The sequence below is a fragment of the Mytilus galloprovincialis genome, chromosome 6, assembly GCF_965363235.1.
Source record: "Mytilus galloprovincialis chromosome 6, xbMytGall1.hap1.1, whole genome shotgun sequence".
Taxonomy (NCBI): Eukaryota; Metazoa; Mollusca; class Bivalvia; order Mytilida; family Mytilidae; genus Mytilus; species Mytilus galloprovincialis.
This window is the reverse complement of record NC_134843.1, coordinates 90782505-90803373: the sequence shown is the minus strand read 5'-3', so window position 1 is coordinate 90803373 and position 20869 is coordinate 90782505. Positions and strand designations below refer to the sequence as shown.

At 31.4% G+C, this 20869-nt stretch overlaps 1 protein-coding gene across 1 annotated transcript in view; it reads left to right on the top strand.

Annotated features, from left to right (window-relative positions):
* LOC143080676 (calcium-activated chloride channel regulator 4-like) overlaps positions 1 to 15993 on the top strand; it is a 30968-nt gene extending 14975 nt beyond the window's left edge. The window contains exons 5-13 of the mRNA XM_076256652.1: positions 621 to 753; positions 1169 to 1278; positions 2277 to 2498; positions 3109 to 3396; positions 6368 to 6583; positions 7562 to 7835; positions 12235 to 12390; positions 13812 to 14021; positions 15326 to 15993. Of these exons, the coding sequence (XP_076112767.1) occupies positions 621 to 753; positions 1169 to 1278; positions 2277 to 2498; positions 3109 to 3396; positions 6368 to 6583; positions 7562 to 7835; positions 12235 to 12390; positions 13812 to 14021; positions 15326 to 15723 (2007 nt within the window). The 3' untranslated portion in view covers positions 15724 to 15993. The remainder of the gene's footprint in view (positions 1 to 620; positions 754 to 1168; positions 1279 to 2276; positions 2499 to 3108; positions 3397 to 6367; positions 6584 to 7561; positions 7836 to 12234; positions 12391 to 13811; positions 14022 to 15325) is intronic.
* The last annotated feature ends 4876 nt before the right edge of the window (positions 15994 to 20869 follow it).

The window sequence follows — 20869 nt, the reverse complement described above, 5'->3', positions numbered from 1 at the left end:
TGCAGAATAACAACGGACATCTCACATTAATGACACAACAGGACACCACAAACTGCAATTCATAAAAATGGATCAACGCCACAAAACGTTACGTATTTTTGTGACGTATTTATAATCTTGAAATTAATTAAATTATACGGAATGAGATACTAAAATTAACATTTTGCAATAGTAGTCCAAGTAAAAAATTGACCAAGTTTATAGTAAATGGCGATTGAAAAGTTGTGAAGGAACGAGAATGTATCAAATTTTCATATATTGAAATAGAACAAGCAAGATAATGGTGTCTCATAATTTTGTTTTTCTGAAAATGTAGCACATTGCTTTGTTGACAACCCTAACATGGAAAGTAAACTTTAAAAAAAATGGCCCTCTCCGTCTACATTCATGTGTAAGCCTTCAGAAATGTAAACAATGTTGCTGTTATTCAACAATTCCCGACTTCAGAATTATCTTGATGGCAATAAAATGTCATCATTTAGTGCTCCTTATCTATAAATTATTAATTATCAAAGTACAGAATTATCAGGTTATGGTTTTTTATTTTCTTATTTATATTAATCATCCATCAATATAAATGTCATGATGCTAAAAATAAAAGTAAGTATGTTTTTATGTAGATTTCTCAATTTTGTGATTCCGATTCAACTGGCGAAAAAACGAAGCACAACGCTGAAGCCCCAAATATGCAAAATGATAGATGCAGTGGACAGAGTTCGTGGGACATCATAAAACAGCACAATGATTACAAAGGTATTATAATATACGAATGAACATAGAAGTTTTTTTTTAACTACAGCAAACGAACTTCAAATTCTTCAAATGCAATGTCGCTTGCCTTTTAATGTCTTGCTAATTGATTAGATGATAAGCTAGCTGATAAAAATATGCTCGTTTGATACTGCTTGAAAAGAGGAGTGAAAGATACCAGAGGGACAGTCAAACTCATAGAACGAAAACAGACAAATAATAGTACACATGACACAGCATAGCAAACTAAGGAGTCAGCAACACGAACCCCACTTAAAATGTTTGATATCATAAGGCTTAGGTATCAAAGTGAAGAAAAAACCTTATAATTTATCACAGTTCACACGACCAAGATTTTTTCAACTTGTTTTCTTATTTTTTATACCATTACTATAATAAAATTATATTTTCTACACAGCAACATCTCCAGGCAATGCATTTGCTAATACCAGACCTGAAATTATTCTCCAGCAAACGCAAATTAGTGGACGGTTTTGCTTATTGATAGATGTTTCAGGGAGCATGAAAGTAGGTAGTTTCTTGTACTCAAAATTTAATTTAAAAAGGCATGAGATTTGTTGATAAATAATTGAAACTAATAAAACTAAGTCTGAGTAATGTAGCCAGTGAGAAGTTATCGGACTATAACTTAAAAACCTTTTGTCTACATATTCAAATATATCAGACTGAACATTACACTTGTATCATACTTGAGTATTTGGGAGTGTTGATTTGAATACAAGTTTGATTTTTATAGTATTACATGATAAATGATTTTGTTTCACCGTTGTAATTAATGATTTTGAAATGTTTATCGAGCTACCGTATTTCATCTTTCTTGAATTTGGTTGATTGATTATAGCTGGAAATTTGTTATCAATATACTTGTTTATTTTCAAGAAAAATACAAAGCTATGAACATATGAGAACTTCTCGTACTTTAATAGATATCATACAATGCTTATCTTATGTTTACGATATGGATATCAACTTTGAAATTCAATTAGATTACCACATTTTTGTTACTTTAACTAAAGCATTAAATAAAGGCAACAGTAGTATACCGCTGTTCAAAACTCATAAATCCATGGACAAAAAACAAAATCGGGGTAACAAACTAAAACCGAGGGAAACGCATTAAATATAAGAGGAGAACAACGACACAACACCGAAACGCAACACACACACAGGTTTAATTCACCATTTACTACATAAGAAAATGCCTGTACCAAGTCAGGAAAATAGCAATTGTTATCCATTCGTTTGGTGTGTTTCATCTTTTTATTTTGACATTTGATAAAGGACTTTCCGTTTTGAATTTTTCTCGGCATTCAGTATTTTTGTGATTTTACTTTTTTTTTTAGACATTATACCGTTGGTGAAATTGGAAAGAATGTTTAATAAAGAACAACGATTATAACAAGCCATAAACTTCACATTCCTTACAATTTGAGATATGTCCTGCAAAAAATAGTAAGGTATTCTTGATACTTTTTAATATGCCTCAAGCTGTTTTTTTTTTTCAGAATTTTATTGACGATGCAAGAGACGCGTTGACAACTGTTATTAAAACTATACTTCCGAACGAAAGCTATGTTGGAATTGTTAGTTTCAGTGACAATGGTCACCTGCTGAAAAGAATGACAAAGATAACATCAGAATCAGATCGAAATAGTTTGGCCTATAGTTTACCGGCCACAGCGGTTGGAGGCACATCAATAGGTGCGGGCTTAGAAACATGCTATCAGGTAACTCCAATTGAATAACATTTTAATTAAATAAGTACATATATAATGAAAAGATGCGGTAACTAAATAAAATCGCGATACTAAGTAAAGGAAACACAGAAAACACTAATACTTAACTTGCTAAACATTGTGCCATTAAATAATTTCTAGTTAAGGAACAATCACTTCAAGCAATAGACATGGAAACTAAAAACAATATATGTTAATTTGAAGAGGCATTTTGAATTTTTAGTGGCGGATTCAACTAGGATTACAGTTATTTTGTTTTTAGTTGTGTATCAAAACAGCCAATTGGGTTGTTGTTTAAACAGAAACGCCATTGATAAGTATAAAAGGTCTTTCATTTAACCTTAGCTGAAGGTCTTGAGTATTGTAGTTCATATAAAACTTAACTGTAACAATTGTATCTTTAATAAAAAAAATTCTTATAATTTTTAAAATATTACTTTTGAATGTCCCTCTGGTATTCGCCCCTCTTTGAAACTTGAGAAAATATGATAAATGCAAGTTTCTGATTGTTTATGAAAACGATGTAAAGCATTATTTTTAAATATAGTTTTTTTTGTTAAAATGTATTTAATTGAATATTGTTTATTATGAATGATTATAGGAGCTTTTGACTTTGAACAATGTGACTGGATCGGTCATTTATTTAGCCACTGACGGAGAGGAAAATGAACCACCATATACAGAAGAAGTCCTTCCAAAATTGACGGAAAAAGGAATTGTGGTACACACGCTGGCAATTGGAAGCTCGGCTGATGAAAAATTGAATAATATTTCAAAAATAACAGGAGGCTCCAGTTATTTCTATTCAAGTGAAACAGTTGATTCAACCTCCTTAATTGATGCCTTGATTGAACCTTTTACCGAATCTTCAAAAGATAAAATTATACGTGTAAGCATTAGTCTATGTGAATAATTACGAATGGAAATGGGGAATGTGTCAAAAAACAACAACCCGACCAAAGAACAGAAAACAGCCGAAGGCCACCAATGGGTCTGCACAGCGAGAAAATCCCACACCTGGAGGTGGGCCTCGGCTGCCTCCTTTACAAATATGTGTACCAGTTCAGTGAAAATGGACATCATACTTAATTCTAAAACATATAAATTAACTTAAACTAAAAATCTCAATAGACTATCAAAAGCCAGAGACTCATGACTTGGGACGGTACAAAAATGCAGCGGAGTTAAACATGTTTAGTGAGATCTCAACCCTTACTTGTTCATTGATAGTATTACTTGTGTAGAACTAAAGCCATTATAAATCTCTATAGTGTACTGTGGATTCATTTATTTTCGTGGGTATCACTTTTCGTGGATTGAGGAAAACTTGCATTTTCGTGGATATTTGATTTCGTTGTTTTGCCTATCTCTACCAAACAAAGTCCATACAAATTTTGTTATTCGCTGAACATTTGAATTCGTGGTTTACCTGTATCAACGAACCCCACGAAAATTGGTTTCCAACGAAATATAATAAATCAACAGTACTTACTGAAGATATCGTTATTGAGAGCCAATATATCACCCAGATATCTTAAAATGTTATTACGTTTTTGTATCAGATAATGCGTCGATGGGTCTTTTTAAATTTGAATCATTATTCGTAACTCATAACAATACAGAAACAGGTCCGCAATAAGTGTACAGTTAGTCTCCATTGGAATTCCGATAACTTAACAATATGCGAATTACCATATCGACAAAAATGTTATTTAGTAAAAATTCAAGGGCAGTTATTGTATGAAAGCAGGTCCAATTGGTACAGATTTTTTGTTTGTTGTTATTAAACATATGTGTTCTCGAGTCGATATCATTGAATATAAAATTGAGAAAGAAAATGGTAGGTGTGTCAAAGCGACAACAACCCGACCATAGAGCAGACAACAGCAATATATGAGAAGAACATAACCCGTGTCATGCAAACAACTGTTTTTTTTAAATAAATGTGTTTAGTTCCGATGCAAAGACCCTATAAGTGAATCAATATTAAAACCAAAATATGCAATCTTTATTGACCTGACAACAGTATCGTAACTATATCCCTTCTTAGTAAGTATGTTTAAAGGTTTTGTAAGCTTTTGAGGTGAATACTGACATTTTTGTGCTTTGTAAAGAATATTACAATAAAAGATTGGATGTGAAATACCTGAACGTATAAGATGTCTGCATGATGAGTTATATTTACGAATTATTTCCTTATACCGATGATAAAATTTAGTAAATGTTTTGACTAGTTTGTGATATCGAAAACCCTGGTATAATAATTTTTCAGTAATACATAAATTCTCTCGCTAAAATCTAATACGTTGTTACATACACGAGCAAATCGTACAAGTTGAGATATATAAACACCATAAGATGGTGACAAGGGAACGTCATCATTTAAAAATGGATAATTAACGATAGGAAATGAAAAATCATCTCTTTTATCATATTTTTTTGTATTAAGCTTCCCGTTAACGATATACATATCAAGATCGAGGAAAGGGCAGTGGTCATTGTTAGTATTAGCTTTATCTAAAGTAAGTTCACCAGGTTAAATTTCTTTAGTATCCATACTTAAGTCGTCATTATTGAGAGCCAATATATCATCCAAATATCTAAAAGAATTGTTAAATTTTTGTATCAAATGTTGTTTCGATGGGTCTTTGCTAATTTTATTCATAAATTGTAACTCATTACAATACAAAAACAGGTCCGCAATAAGTGGTGCACAGTTAGTCCCCATTGGAATCCCAATAACTTGAAGATACACGGAATCTCCAAAGCGAACAAAGATGTTATCAAGTAAAAATTCAAGCGCATATATAGACTAGTTTTGAAAAATTATGACTCACTGTACAATAGCCTGCCATATACATTTCCGTCTTTCTCCTGTCTTTCACTTTGGAAAAAAATTGAATTTCCACCACAAGTTATTTTTTGGTACAAAACAGATTTAAATAAGATAGAAACATAGGTAAGGCAGATCAAATTTATTCGTTCATAGTGTGTTAACTTACGTTGTTTATGAGTTTAGTCTTCCAATTTGATATTTTATCGTGTGTTTTTCTATGTTGTGATGTTATACTATTGTTTCAGAAAAAGGGATAATGTTTGGTACCAAACGTTTAACTGTTTAATCCCGCTGCAAATGTTTGCACCTGTCCTAAGTCAGGTATCTGATGTACAGTAGTTGTCGTTTGTTTATGTTTTTTATACGTGTTTCTGGTTTCTCGTGGGTTTTTTTTTTATAGATACGACCGTTGGTTTTCCCGTTTGAATGGTTTTACACTAGTAATTTTGGGGCCCTTTATAGCTTGTTGTTCGGTTGAGCCAAGGATCCGTAAAGAAGGCAGTACATTGACCAATAATGGTTTACTTTTATAAATTGTTATTTGGATGGAGAGTTCTCTCATTGGCACTCATACCACATCTTCCTATTAAAAAATCTTGTTCCATTTTTCTTCAACACATTTTTAAATAGTTGAAATGAAAATAATAAAAAAGCAGTTGCTTGCTCCTATCTGAAAAAAAAAATCATAAGTAGGATTATATCCATGTAATATATATTATGAACAAAAAGCTGTTTATATTTATCACATTTCAAACTAAATCAGCTGTGGTTTGAACAGGAATACACGAAGTGTCTGATTCTTGTTGATTTAATATGTGCAAAGAATTAATAGTTCATGTAGTACTGTCTGTTTATTACTCAAACTGATTATTATTATAATAGTTTTGTCTATATGCAACGGATAAAAATTCTGAATGAAATAATTTTATGCATCTTCAATCTAGGAAATAGTAAATCACCTGAAACGAACTATTAACTGATCTTTTATTGTTTTGTTCAATGTCTAATTAGTATTTATTTTTAGATAAAAACTGTACATGCTGACATTTCGACACACCAAGTATTTGAAACAAATTTTGTCATTGATGATACCATTGGCAGAGACACCATCGTTCAATTAACGACACATGTAGTGAGGGATGTTAATTTGACAATAAAACATTCAGAAATGACTTTTACCAAAATAGGCACTGCAGGAGATAATAGTGTGATTTACGTCAAGATTCCAGGTATCGCACAGGTATGCAACAATGATGTACACTGTACCTGTATTGTTTTCACTAAACACGTTGATTTTTTTTTATTGTTTTGTAAATAAGATGAATATATATCTAGATAACTTAAAGAACACAATTTACTATCGTTTTTTTTCAAAGACGTCAATTTCAAAATACTGTGCTACCCATGCCTTTATTTTGTAAAAATTCAGAGAAAAAAAATACACCTAAGCAATTCTTAAAATATTTGTGTAATTTTTGTTTGCTTCTTGATATGTTTTTTCCTTTATCTATCAACGATGAAATGAACATTCGAATGATATCAGAAAAATATTTACAATGATGACTATTTTTTTAATTTTTTGCTACTACCATACAAGTGAGAGGTTTAGCAGGCTATACAATTAGGTCTAATTCACCATGTTCTACATGTGAGCATGTCTATACCAAGTCATGAATATGGCAATTTGTTATACAATTGTTTGCCGTGTTTGAGGTTTTCATTTTGCCTTTTGATAACGGACTTCTCTTTTTAATTTTTCTGCGGATTTTTTTTTGTTATTCTACTTTTTGCATATCAATCTATACAAAAGTTACATATACTGTGGATTCATTTATATTCGTGGGTATCAATTTTCGTGGATTCAGGGAAACTTACATATTCGTGGATATTTAATTTCGTGGTTTTACCGAAGTCTGCATACACGCCTTCGTAAAATTTGTCATTCGTTGAACATTTGATTTCGTGGTTTGCCTGTAACAACGAAATCCACGAAAATTGGTATCCCACGAATAATAATGAATCCACAGTACAATTATTGATCTTTGAATAAAACTTACTGCTTAATATGGTTGTATGACCTGGAATATTAATCACTTAACCCTGCTTATATAACATGCATGGTAAAAAGGTCAAGGTTTATGGTTAATATGCACTGTTCAAGCCTGTACTGTAACGGTATGATTGCAACAGTCACATCATAAACATGCATATTTTTTAGATTGGAAACTATGATGTATTTCTCTCTTCTACAACACATGATATATCTGGTACACTAAGCATCTTTTCAAAACCTGTGTCATCAAAACAAGCTGTTCTACAAGTAAACGTTTTGAATACAGAGCCAGAAATACAATACAGTGCAAGTCTCCTCTTTCCGTTATATGCAGCCGTTTACAAAGGATCAATGCCAGTAACCAATGCAACAGTCATGGCTGTTATTGAGAATGAAATTGGAGATAGTTTCAATACTGTATTGAAAGACAACGCTATAGGTAAACGTATTTAAATGTGTGTATATATATGAGTGTGTGTGCGTTTTAAAGTCTATCATATTAGTTTGGTTGTTATAAATGAAATGAAAAAGACACCTCTCTGGTGATGACTGACACAACATCGTGATACTAAATAAATAAGATGTTGTACTATTGCAAACGATATAACTCTCTTTTCAATAAAGACCAAATGATGGAGAAGTGACTTTGATCGCTGTAAAACACAAGAATTAATAAGTGCAGCATTCTTTTTATTATATTTATTTTATTTTATCAAAACACATAATGCATAATGATGATAATATACAAAGGTATATAAATTATTCTTTACAATGACAGATAATTATAATTAAGCTAATTTGAACAATTCTTACAATTACTAATTCTTAAGAACAGTTTCAGTTTTCTGCTGCAAACTAATTTGTCTATGTTTTGTTTTATTTCTATAGTAAAATTTTGAAGAAAAAAAAAATTTGATAGAGAAAAATATAAGAAAAAAATCAAAAATTTGTCAAAAAAAACCCAACAAAAAAACCCCAAAATATAAGTTTGAAATTTTTAGGAAAAAAAAAGAAGAATTGGCCATCTGCGGTTTGCTCTATAAATTACTACTATTATATGGTTTCTGATTAAAAAAAGATGGAAAGTAAAGAGCCAGATTTATAGGATAAATTAGCAAATTTAAAAAAAACAAAAGTCTCATGTATTTGTGTGATTGTTTTCAGTATAAACACAGAAAGAGCCAGATTTATAGGTTAAATTAGCAAATTTAAAAAAACAAAAGTCTCATGTATTTGTGTGATTGTTTTCAGTATAAACACAGAAAGAGCCAGCTATTCCATTCTCTCTCAAACTGTTCTTGGTTTTGTTTGTAAATAGCTACAGTTTTTTCAGTACAGTACAGATCATTTAACTAATGTTTGATTGCCTGAAGTGATAGAACTTTTTTCAAACATCGACTTGAATAAATATAATACTTAATACAGAGTAATATCTTATTTTGTACAGTACAGTTTCTAACATCAAAAACACCAAATAAAAAAGTCTTACAATTATAGTTTAGTGTTATGTGTGCTGTAGGTGAAGTCCATCTATCAAAATTTTCTAACAAAATTTGTACTTCTTCACATTCCCACAATATGTGTATAATGGTTTCTGGTTGTATATTACAAAAAGTACAAAGAGGACTTTGTACAAGTTTTATCTTTTCCAGGAAATAATTAGTAGTCAAAACTAAGCGGTTTATCCGGTATTGGAACCACTGTGCTCTACTATTTGTAGTAGTTTTAAATGGAAGTGTATAAATGAGTTTCATTTCATCATTAGTGACACCAAACTTTTCCATAATTTTCTTTTTATTTGTTTGTTCGGTAAGATTTTTTTCTCAATATAAAGTACACATCTTTAGAACCTTTTTTATGTCTAAAAAAATCTTGATATTATTAGGAATGCTTGGGTAACAGTTCTTAATTGGAGATGCAGCATTTTTAACAAAATGTTGTGAATACTGTTGAACACAAGAAAATCTGTACGTTTGTGATACACGTCCTGAAATTTAGTCAGAGAAAAAAATTCTCCAGCTTCATCTAATTAATCATTTACAATGTGTACACCTTTGTCATACCAGTCTTTGTAGAAAACAACATCATTTTCTATTTTAATTTTCTCATTTAATAAACCATAAAGGCATATTCAAAATATATTCCCATGTATATTCAATATTTAATGCAACAACTTCTTTCCAGGCACTCAAAACATCTTTCCAAAATGGATGTGTGCATATATTCATACTTTTTTCTATGTTTTTGACACCTGTATTTTCTAATAAATCAAAATCAATTTCTTAGAAAGCAAGAGTTTCCTGTAATTTGTTTTATTATTATTCAACCTTCTAACCCATGTACATTTCAGTGATTTTATGAAAGGTTTCAAACGAATCATTTTTTGATCCCTTTCAAAATAATCTTTCACTAATGTTTCTCTCTTAACTTTACCAACTGGTTTTTGCCAAACAAAACTATAAAACAAGTTATCAAGTTTTTGAATAAATCTGGAGTCTGGATTTGGCAATGATGAAAACAGATGGATAAGCTTTGGTAATGCCTATGTTTTAACCACTCTTATACGCCCAATTGGAGTTAAGTTTCTCTTGCTCCATTGCTTTAAAACAGATTCAATCTCCAATAATTTTTTATCATAATTTAATCGTATCATTTTAAATAAATCTACATCAAAGTCTATTCCAAGGTACGAAAAATTATGTTTACCCCATGATAAGTTTAAGCTAGTACAAAGTTCATTCTGACTGTTTATCATACTGCCAATCCATAAAACCTGGGTTTTACAGTAGTTAATTTTTAAACCTGAGATTTCCCAAAAATAATAAAGGTCTTTCATGCTTCTCATTAGAGATTCTTCAGATCCATCTAAAATAATAGCAGTATCATCAGCAAATTGAGACAATTTATTTTCAATACTAACAGATTTTAACCCTTTTATTTTCTTATTGTTGCGAAGCTAAGTAGCTAGTATTTCAGCACACAATATAAACAAATAAGGAGAAAGCGGATCGCCTTGTTCACCCCTTTCAATGTTAAATTCTCACCCAATTACGAATAGATTGTTCAAAATTGAAAAAAAATTAATACTTCTTGTAGAAAATCCCATGATAGTGAATCGAAAGCTTTTTCGAAGTCTACAAGTCCTGGTAGGTTTTCTTCTTCTGCTATTTGCATCAAGTCATATAACAATCTTGTGTTTTATCCTATAAATCGACCTAGAACAAAGCCAGTTTGATCAGGATCAATCAAATTAATCCCAATACTTGTTTAAATCGATTAGCAATAACCCCTGATGCAATTTTGAAAGAAGTATTAAGGAGAGTAATTGGCCTCCAGTTTTAAAGAAACTGTCGTGGTTTGTCTCCTCTAGGTAGACATGTAATTATACCTTGTTTCTGTGTAATGGAGAGTTGACCTTTTTCAAAACCATAATTTATGGATCTTATAACAAATGGACCAATTTTCCCCCAAAAAACTTTGAAAAATGCAGCTGTAAAACCTGATGATCCTGGACTTTTATCATTTTTCCTTGCTTTTAAAACATTTGATGCCTCATGTAGACAGATTGAACCCTCTAGTTTATCTGACTCCTCATTTTTTAATTTGTTAACATTGTATTTATCAAAAACAGTATCAAAATTCTTAATTTTATCTTTAACAATATTTTTTTTTGAGAACAACTCTTGATAAAAAGATTTAACCTCTTTGAGAATATCTTTTTGATTATTAATCATTTCTCCATCATCTTTTTGTACTTTTGGGATAATTTTATTCGTAAAATTTCTAGATTCCAAATTACAAAAATATTTACTAGGTTTTTCACCTTCTGAGATCCATATTGCCTTGGATCTTAGTACACTCCCTCTTTATTTTTTCCCTCTAATGTCCTTAAGCTCTTGTTTTTCCCTCAAGACTCTGGAAGTCAGTATTGCTATTAATATTTTCTTCTGCCCTTTGAATCTCTTTTGTAAGAATTTCTACTTTGTCCCTCTCTTTTCTGTTCTTGTAACAACTAAATGCTATAGTTTTACCTCTTATTTCCATTAAAATGGTTTCCAAAAAAAAAAAAGTTGATCATCGATACTTAACAAAAAATCGTTATTTGTTATATACACATATTGTATATTTTATGTGAAAATAGTCTATTAAAAATCAATCTAGCGTTTTAGATTACATATTGGTTTAAAATTAAACACAAACTATTTGTTTAAGTATAGACATGATATAATAGAAATAAAAAACAAAAAAACCCATATAATAATGATATATCATATTTAAGACAAAAATGTACTATTGAAATTTTTATGCCAATAGTTTCACAGTTAAAGTTGAAGATATTTAACTTTCACCATTTTCGTTGTTCACATCTTTGGTTCTTTCATATTCAATTCTGTAGCTTATATCATCAAAAATGTCAAAAATGATTCGGAGCCCATCTTTTTTCGTCCCAAATACAGCTCCATTGTAATAGTATGCTACCTCAATGTCTTTATGGTGTCGTAGTCCCTTCATGATATCTCTATTTCTGATGGTAATGTCATCATACAATTTCACATGGTTCTTCATTTGTTTCTTTTTTCTCATAATTGCTGTTTTTAGCTCACTATTCACCACTTTAACAATCACTGGTGGTACTCCAGGTTTGTACGACCTCAGCCTGTGTATTGCCACTATATTTCTCTTTTCCAGCTTTAAATCTAGGTCATCTTTCACTGTTTAAAAAAAAGACTCCCTAAGAAGTGCAGCATTCTTTATTCTGACAGCTGCTTTTCAAATGAGGTAGGATACTAAAATCAAATATGCATATCTATATACATATATACATTTTAACATTTTAGGTGCTGACGTCTCATTGAATGATGGTATATACTCTTGTTATATTCTACCAAATGAATTGAATGCTAACGGTCGCCTAAGTATCAAAGTTATAGCAGAAGGATACTCTGCAAAAGTTGTTGTGGAAGTAACAAGGGCACCTGGAACAAAGTTTACTGGTTTGTTGTTTTTTACTTTCGGTATTTTATTAAAACTGATACAATATGTATATTGGCAATTTCGTTCTAAGCATCATGTGTATATATATATAACAGCACTTCGAGGCAAAAAATAAGCTACTTTGCATGTTTGAGTTACTTGTTATTTTTTTAAACTATATATAGAGATATCATCTATTTGAAGAAACCTTTACAGCTATTTGTTTTTATTTATAATGCAATTAAAGGGTAGAGTTTCAACAAACTTGAAACATTCAAGAAAATATATTGTAAAAAAAATATTGTATAGATCCCTGAAATGAAGTTGGCATACATCATTGTGGCAATTAATAAAATTACCAGATCTTTGTAGTATATAAACTCATCATAGATGCCATGATTGATATTTTGTATATGCGCCAGACGCGCGTTTCGTCTACAAAAGACTCATCAGAGACGCTCGAATTAAAAAAGTTCATAAGGTCGAAATAGAGTACGAAGTTGAAGAGCATTGAGGACTAAACATTCCTAAAAGTTTTGCCAAATTTCCGTTACAACTGAAATGCAAAGTTTTAAGGGTATACGTGTACGGTAATACCAACAAAAACAATCTAAATATATAAAGAATTGTGGAACTGTGCAAAAGTACAGGATCTCAGAATGTTCGGTGCTAAAAAATAAAAAGAATCTTCCATTTGATTAAAAAAAAAAATGGACCTGAGATCACCCCCAGTTTTTGGTGGTGTTCGTGTTGCTTAGTCTTTAATTTTCTATGTTGTGTCTTGTGTACTTTTATTTGTCTATTTGTCCTTCTCTTTTTAACCATGGCGTTGTCAGTTTATGAGTTTGAATGTCACTCTGGTATCTTTCGCCCCTCTATTTGTGATTTTTTTGCACACCTCTCATGAAGGTCAGCAGTTTGGGTTATATGGTAAATTTTTATTGAAGCCAATTATATGAGAAAAAAAAATATAATTGTACCCCCGATTTAAAAAATTGGGGTATCAAGTTTTACCTCTGTCTGTCCGTTCGTCCGGTATTCGTCCGTCCATTCACCAATGCAGCTGTTCATCCGTTCGTCCATCCCATGAATACGTTTCGTCGCATATTTCGCAGGAACTACATCATAAATATTATTAAAATTTGGTTTACATGAGACAACTATACCTTGTGATGCGTTTTCAGATTCATCACTCAACAACTTCCTTTTTACAGAACACTTACATCATTTTACAAATGACATTCAAGTTAACTTTCGTCACATTTTTCTCTGAAACTACATTACAAGGATTTCTGTGTTTATAAGAGCCAACTTAACATTGTGATGCGTTTTCAGATTTATCACTTAACAACTTCCTGTTTACCGTCAACTATTTGGACGGGGGTATCATCAGTGAGCATTAACTCGTAGTATTACTTGTTTATTTTTTTTTTTATTGCAGATGATTTTGAAGAGCAATCTATTAGTCCATTCATGAGAGTTGCTCTTGCTAGAGAAATAACTGTGAAAAATTATACACTTCTCGATAAAAATATTGATTTGATCCCACCATCCCCAATTTTAACTCTACAGTTAACCAATATCAGTAACGAAGACAACACATATACCATAACATGGTATGCAGTCGGCGACGATTTAGATAAAGGAAATGGTAAATTATCACCAATAATATAGATTGATATAAGAAATAGTGAACATCTGTGTGTAGTATTTGTAAATGTGTATGACATACATTCGAAAGGGGATTGTATTAATAAACTAAGATTGAGTTCACTACCATGTCCAAGTATCTTTCCTTTTTTTTATCAAACACCATCGTCTTCTCATTTCCTTGTTTATGACAATACATAAATACCGGGTTAACCGGGATTTTATTTGACATAGGCAACATGACAGGTGACACACTTTACCTGGTATACGCACTTTTTAACCTTTCAGAGAACATGGAATGATAGAAAAAGAATATAAACTTTCATACTATTAATAGAATTCACTTACTAATTTGTCATAAACAAAAGCAAGAACAAAGAATAAGCACCTTAAAAACTGTTCTTTATCATACGTCAAACTCACGCAACATTTATCCGCCCAGTAGCAAAACTACAATTGCATGAACTTACGAATACCCCTAGTTTTTGGAGGGGTTCGTGTTGTTTATTCTTTGGTTTTCTGTGTTGTGTCGTGTTTGCTATTGTTTTTCTGTTTGTCTTTTTCGTTTTTGGCCATGGCGTTGTCAGTTTGTTTTGGATTTGTGAGTTTGAATTTCCCTTTGGTATCTTTCGTCCCTCTTTTATACCATACAAGGATTAAAATGTTATTCGCTGGACGCGTGTTTTATCCACCAGAGACTCACCAGTGAAGCTCGAATAAATAAAGCGGAAAGAAAAATGTAGTACGACGTTGGAGAGCAAAACTATATATAAAACATCGTGCATATCTCACTAATATTTCAACCAGGAACTGGTTATGATCCAGAATGTCTGTTTTTGGAAAACTGACGTCTATGTTGGATAATATCAACATTTCATGACTGTAGCAGGCAAGCAATTTAACAAATAACAAATGCATGAAATATTATTAATAAGTCCCAGATGTCCATCAAATACTTTGTAAGAAATACCATTTTCGGAACTGTACTGCATTACACAATCAAACAGAATGAAAAAGAAAAAAGTACATGAAAAGTTGTATATATTAATTATAAGTACGTCAAATTTCATATTGAGAGACGGAAAATACCGACAGGATGATCAAGTTACATAATCGAAAAATAAATTAATATTGCCATTACAATTAACTAAAGACGACCAAAGACCATAACAGTCTACTATAAAACAGACATATATCAAGATAAAGATACAGAAATACAAGAGACAATTATTCGTAATCCAAATACGTAATATGCAAATATCCCTGAACAAAGTAACATGCAATTTATGAACTTTTATTTTGCAGCATCTAGTTACGACATTCGATATTCTGATAAGTTTCAAAAATTGAAAACAGACCCTGGACGCCAGCAAACCATTACTGCTGGAATAATTCCGAAAGAACCTGGTGAAACCGAGTCTTTCGTTTTTCGAATACCAAACATCCAAACAAACACAACATATTATATAGCAGTAAGAGCAGTTGATGATCAAAACAATACCGGCGATTTGTCAAATATCATAAGCGTTTCTATACTAAATGACCAATACTGGTTTGATGATGAAAACACAGACGGCCTCAGTATTGCGGTCTTGGTGGGAATAAGCATTGGAGCTGTTATCATAGTTGCTTTCTTCCTAGTCTGCGTTATAACACTCATCAAAAAGAAAAAAGTTCCTAGAATGTCAAATTATGCTATATAAAATTCAATTTTACAGCAAATTATTTTTTACGATTGTGCTGACAAACAGAACCTTTTTTTAAAATTATCATCTGGTTACACTATATTAATCCTATATCATTGTTTGTGAAACTGTTAATTGAAACACCATGTCCAAATGAATAAATTATATATGACGTTTGTAAAGAAGCTTAAGGCTATAGAAATTGCATAAACTAACAGTAGCATCGTAATTCCAATCCATTTGTGAATATAACACAAATCATTTTGATTTCAACTTGTAAACACTTGTTTTGGGTGTGTCTATATATAGCTAGATATTTAACAAGGTTCAAAGATGATTGACAAATCAGTCTTAAAGTTTATGATGAACCACACTGGACTTTAATTTGTCCACATAGGAAAAATAAGAGATATATGAGATATATCAAGGATTTTCTAGTATTGCCGTGACTTTCCTTTAACATGTTTTATAGTTCGTTTCTGTGTATATTACATTATAACGTTGTGTCGTTTGTTTTCTCTTATTTTTGAGTGTAAATTCACATTGCGATAAGTACTTGTCTATCCCAAATTCATGTATTTGGTTTTGATGTTATATATATTATTCTCGTGGGATTTTGTCTATGTGTGTTACATTTTAGTGTTATGTCGTTGTTCTCCTCTTATATTTAATGCGTTTCCCTCGGTTTTAGTTTGTTATCCCGATTTTGTTTTTTGTCCATGGATTTATGAGTTTTGAACAGCGGTATACTACTGTTGCCTTATTTTATACATGTATGTGTCTATCTCTTGTCAGGAGCCTGTAAATCAGTGGTTGAAGTTTGCTGTTGTATATCATAATTGTATTTCGTTCATGGTTTTTATTTAACATAAATAAGCTCGTAAGTTTTCTCGTTTTATTTGTTTTTACATTTGTCATTGCAATGCCATTTATAGCTGACTGGTAGGGGTTTTGTGCATTGTTGAATGCCATACGATGAACTATAGTTGTTAAATTCTATTTCATTTGATCTGGTTAAGAGTTGTCTTTTTGGCATTTATGCTACCTCTTCTCACTTTTATATGATACATGTATTCGTTAGCTAGACAGTGGTTTTGTTTTATCATGTGTAGTTTTGTATTTAATCAACAGTTAGGACTCTTCAATTGCATTCTTTTACTACTGTACGGTGTCTTGTATTGATCTGGTGTGTAAAATGTCATTGTTAAAACGTGACATACATCATCGACTCGATCACTCTTTCTTATACATTGCACTGAAGCTTTTCTATTATTCTGCTAGTTTTTATGATTTTGACAACAGAAAATAACTTTCACCAGACTATACAACAATTTCTTCTTTTTTTGTAGTCTTAAAATAAATATGACAAACAGTGTATTGACCTGTTACAAATATAAAATGATGATTAAGATAGTAATGTTCCGTGTTATGAAAGTCTGAATTATAATAATATATTATTTCAAAATAAAATTAGCACAAATTGGAGAGAAAAGTACATTTAACTATAACGCTGCAGAAACGTATGAGTACCACACACTTTTTTTTAATATATTACTCGAATACTTGTGTTATCTTATTTCTTATCCAAGTTTAAGTGAAGCAGTTGTTATACGTCGGTCAAAGGATGTTGCTGAGTGTAATTTTACCACTCTTTGCAGGTTCTGCAAAATTGTTTGTTGGCTAGTTTAGAATAAAATAAAGTCTGCGTAATGAGCAGAAACACATAACAAAAGCAAAGCAAGATTAAAAAAACAACGATTTTAATGATGCCGAATTTATATATCTTCAAAAGAAAGCTGGCGTATTAGCCTTGTGTAAAATAATTTTATATCCAAACAAGCTAACCTCTTAAATACATGTATATAATGAAGATATTTTTACTATTCTTATATATTATACTAAATTGATACCAAAACGTCTTAAAAATACTACCTTACTTGAACGATTTTTGGTCCAATTAATTTTATCATATACTACAATTTCAATAAACGCTTTCTTACGTTAAATTTTTATCAAACTTTCGTATTCTAAATAATTCATCTCCAAGCCGAAAGATCATTTTGTCTATGAGACTTTGCACAAGTTTTTTTCTTATTCCTATGTACTAGCATCTTGATAATAATGAATTGCTCATGTGTTCATTCTCTCCGTCTAAATCACAACCAAACGTTACTGGCAGACGGACACGCTTATGCCAATTTACAAAAGACTACTTTTCACATTAAATTAGAAATATATAATATAACCCAATATATATTGTAGTTGAAGATATACAACACTTAAAGAACAATAAAAATAAAAATGCTTCAGTTATCGAGGAAAGGTTTATAACGCCAACATAGGAAGAAAATAGAAGTTTGTGATGTGTAGTAAAACGTCACCTACGGTACAAAACAATTGATGAATTCATATATGCCGCAATTTTTGCGCCTGTCCCAAGTCAGGACCCTCTGGCCTTTATTAGTTTCTTGTGTATAATTTGGAGTTCACTATGGCGTTCATTTTCACTGAACTAGTATAAAATTGAAAATGGAAATGGGGAATGTGTCAAAGAGACAACAACCCGACCAAATAAAAAACAACAGCAGAAGGTCACCAAGAGGTCTTCAATGTAGCGAGAAATTCCCGCACCCGGAGGCGTCCTTCAGCTGGCCCCTAAACAAATATATACTAGTCCAGTGATAATGAACGCCATACTAATTTCCAAATGTACACAAGAAACTAAAATTAAAATAATACAAGACTAACAAAGGCCAGAGGCTCCTGACTTGGGACAGGCGCAAAAATGCGGCGGGGTTAAACATGTTTGTGAGATCTCAACCCTCCCCCTATACCTCTAACCAATGTAGAAAAGTACACGCATAACAATACGCACATTAAAATTCAGTTCAAGAGAAGTCCGAGTCTGATGTCAGAAGATGTAACCAAAGAAAATAAACAAAATGACAATAATACATAAATAACAACGGACTACTAGCAGTTAACTGACATGCCAGCTCCAGACTTCAATTAAACTGACTGAAAGATTATGATTTCATCAGGCACAATCCTTCCCGTTAGGGGTTTAGTATCATACCATCATAACATATATGAGAAGAACATAACCCGTGTCATGCCAACAACTGTTTTTAGAATAAATGTGTTTAGTTCCGATGCAAAGACCTTATCAGTGACTCAATATTAACGCCAAAATATGCAATCTTTAATGACTTGACAACAGTATCGTAATTATATCCCTTCTTAATAAGTCTATTCAAAGGTTTTGTAAGTTTCTGAGGTGAATACTGACACCTTTGTGCTTTATAAAGAATATTTCCATAAAAAATTGGATGTGAAATACCTCAACGTATTAGAAGTCTGCATGTTGAGCTATATTTACGAATGATGTCTTTATACCGATGATAAAATCTAGTAAATGTTTTGACTAGTTTGTGATATCGAAAACCCTGGTGTAATAATTTTTCAGTAATACATAAATTTCTCTCGTTAAAATCTAAAACATTGTTACATACACGAGCGAATCGTACAAGTTGAGATATATAAACACCGTAAGATGGTGACAAGGGAACGTCACCATCTAAAAACGGATAATTAACGATAGGAAATGAAAAATCATCCCTTTTATCATAAATTTTAGTATTCAGCTTTCCATTAGTTATATAGATATCAAGATCGAGAAAAGGGCAGTGGTCATTGTTAGTATTAGCTTTATTTAAAGTAAGTTCAACAGGATAAATTTCATTAATATACATTCTGAAGTCGTCATTATTGAGAGCCAAAATATCATCCAAATATCTAAAAGTATTATTAAATTTAATTATCAGATGTTGTTTCGATGGGTCTTTGCTTATTTTTGTCATAAATTGTAACTCATAACAATACAAAAACAGGTCCGCAATAAGTGGTGCACAGTTAGTCCCCATTGGAATTCCGATAATCTGACGATATACGGAATCCCCAAAGCGAACAAAAATGTTATCTAGTAAAAATTCAAGGGCATATATAGTATCAAAGCATGTCCAATTAACATATTTTTTTTGTTTATTGCTACTAAAAAACGACCTTAAAGAGTTTGAACATATATATTCACATTCTGATTTTTTGAATGCCCATTTAATTAGGTGTGTGAATTTTTTCTTAATGAGAATGTGAGGCAATGTGGTATACAGAGTAGAAAAATCAAAACTTTGAACAGATTCAAAATCACCAATATAAGCATGCAATTTATCAAGTACTTCCAACGAGTTCTTGACACTCCAAAAGTAATTTATTCTACTATTTTCGAAGGCCTTATTTGAACAATTTATTATCAGGTTTTTAATTGTTCCAAGTGTGCTGGTAAGAAGAATAGACAATTTAGTAGTTGAACAATGACTTGAAGACGAAATAAATCTATATTTGTAAGGAGTTTTATGTAGCTTCGGAAGCAAATACATAGTTTGGACTTTCATTGTATTTGGCTCTGCTTGTAAAGCGGTGGCTAAAAGTTTATGTTTGTTACAGATTTCGTTTTCTGAAAATGGAGTCAGTTGGAATGTTGGTGAATTGGTGATTTCCTTTTTCAGAACCTCAATGTAAAATTTACGTCAAACAATAATAATATTATTAGCAGTTTTATCGGCCGGAACAAAAACAAATTCCTTGGCTAGTTTTTTTAGTTTATGTTTGATACGAGAAATAGGTTTATTGTGGTTATTGTTTATAGTAAAATGTTCTTTAAAATGTTGAATACGTATATCAACTATCTTCATTACTGAATTAAAAAAAGAGTCCAAAGATTTTTTGTCAGCTTTTTTCCGTTTTATCCATTTCATACAGTAAGTATGGAGTGAGTCGTGGATGATATTACGACACTCATTCCAATTAATAATTGACGGGGGACGATATTTAGGTCCTTTACTGAGGAATGATTTTAACTCTCTGTCTTGAACGATGTTAAGATCTCCTGTGATAACATGGGAAATGGGTCCATAAATATATTCGGAATTACTGCAATTACATGAAGTATGTGTATTTTCACTGATATTAATATCTTTACACAATTGACTATAATTAAACACAAATTTCCGGGTAGATTTCTTGTAAATATAACAAATAAGAGGAAGCTCAGTATTGTCAAAATATCCAGGAATTTGTTCTTTAACAGAATGGTCGTTAAATATAC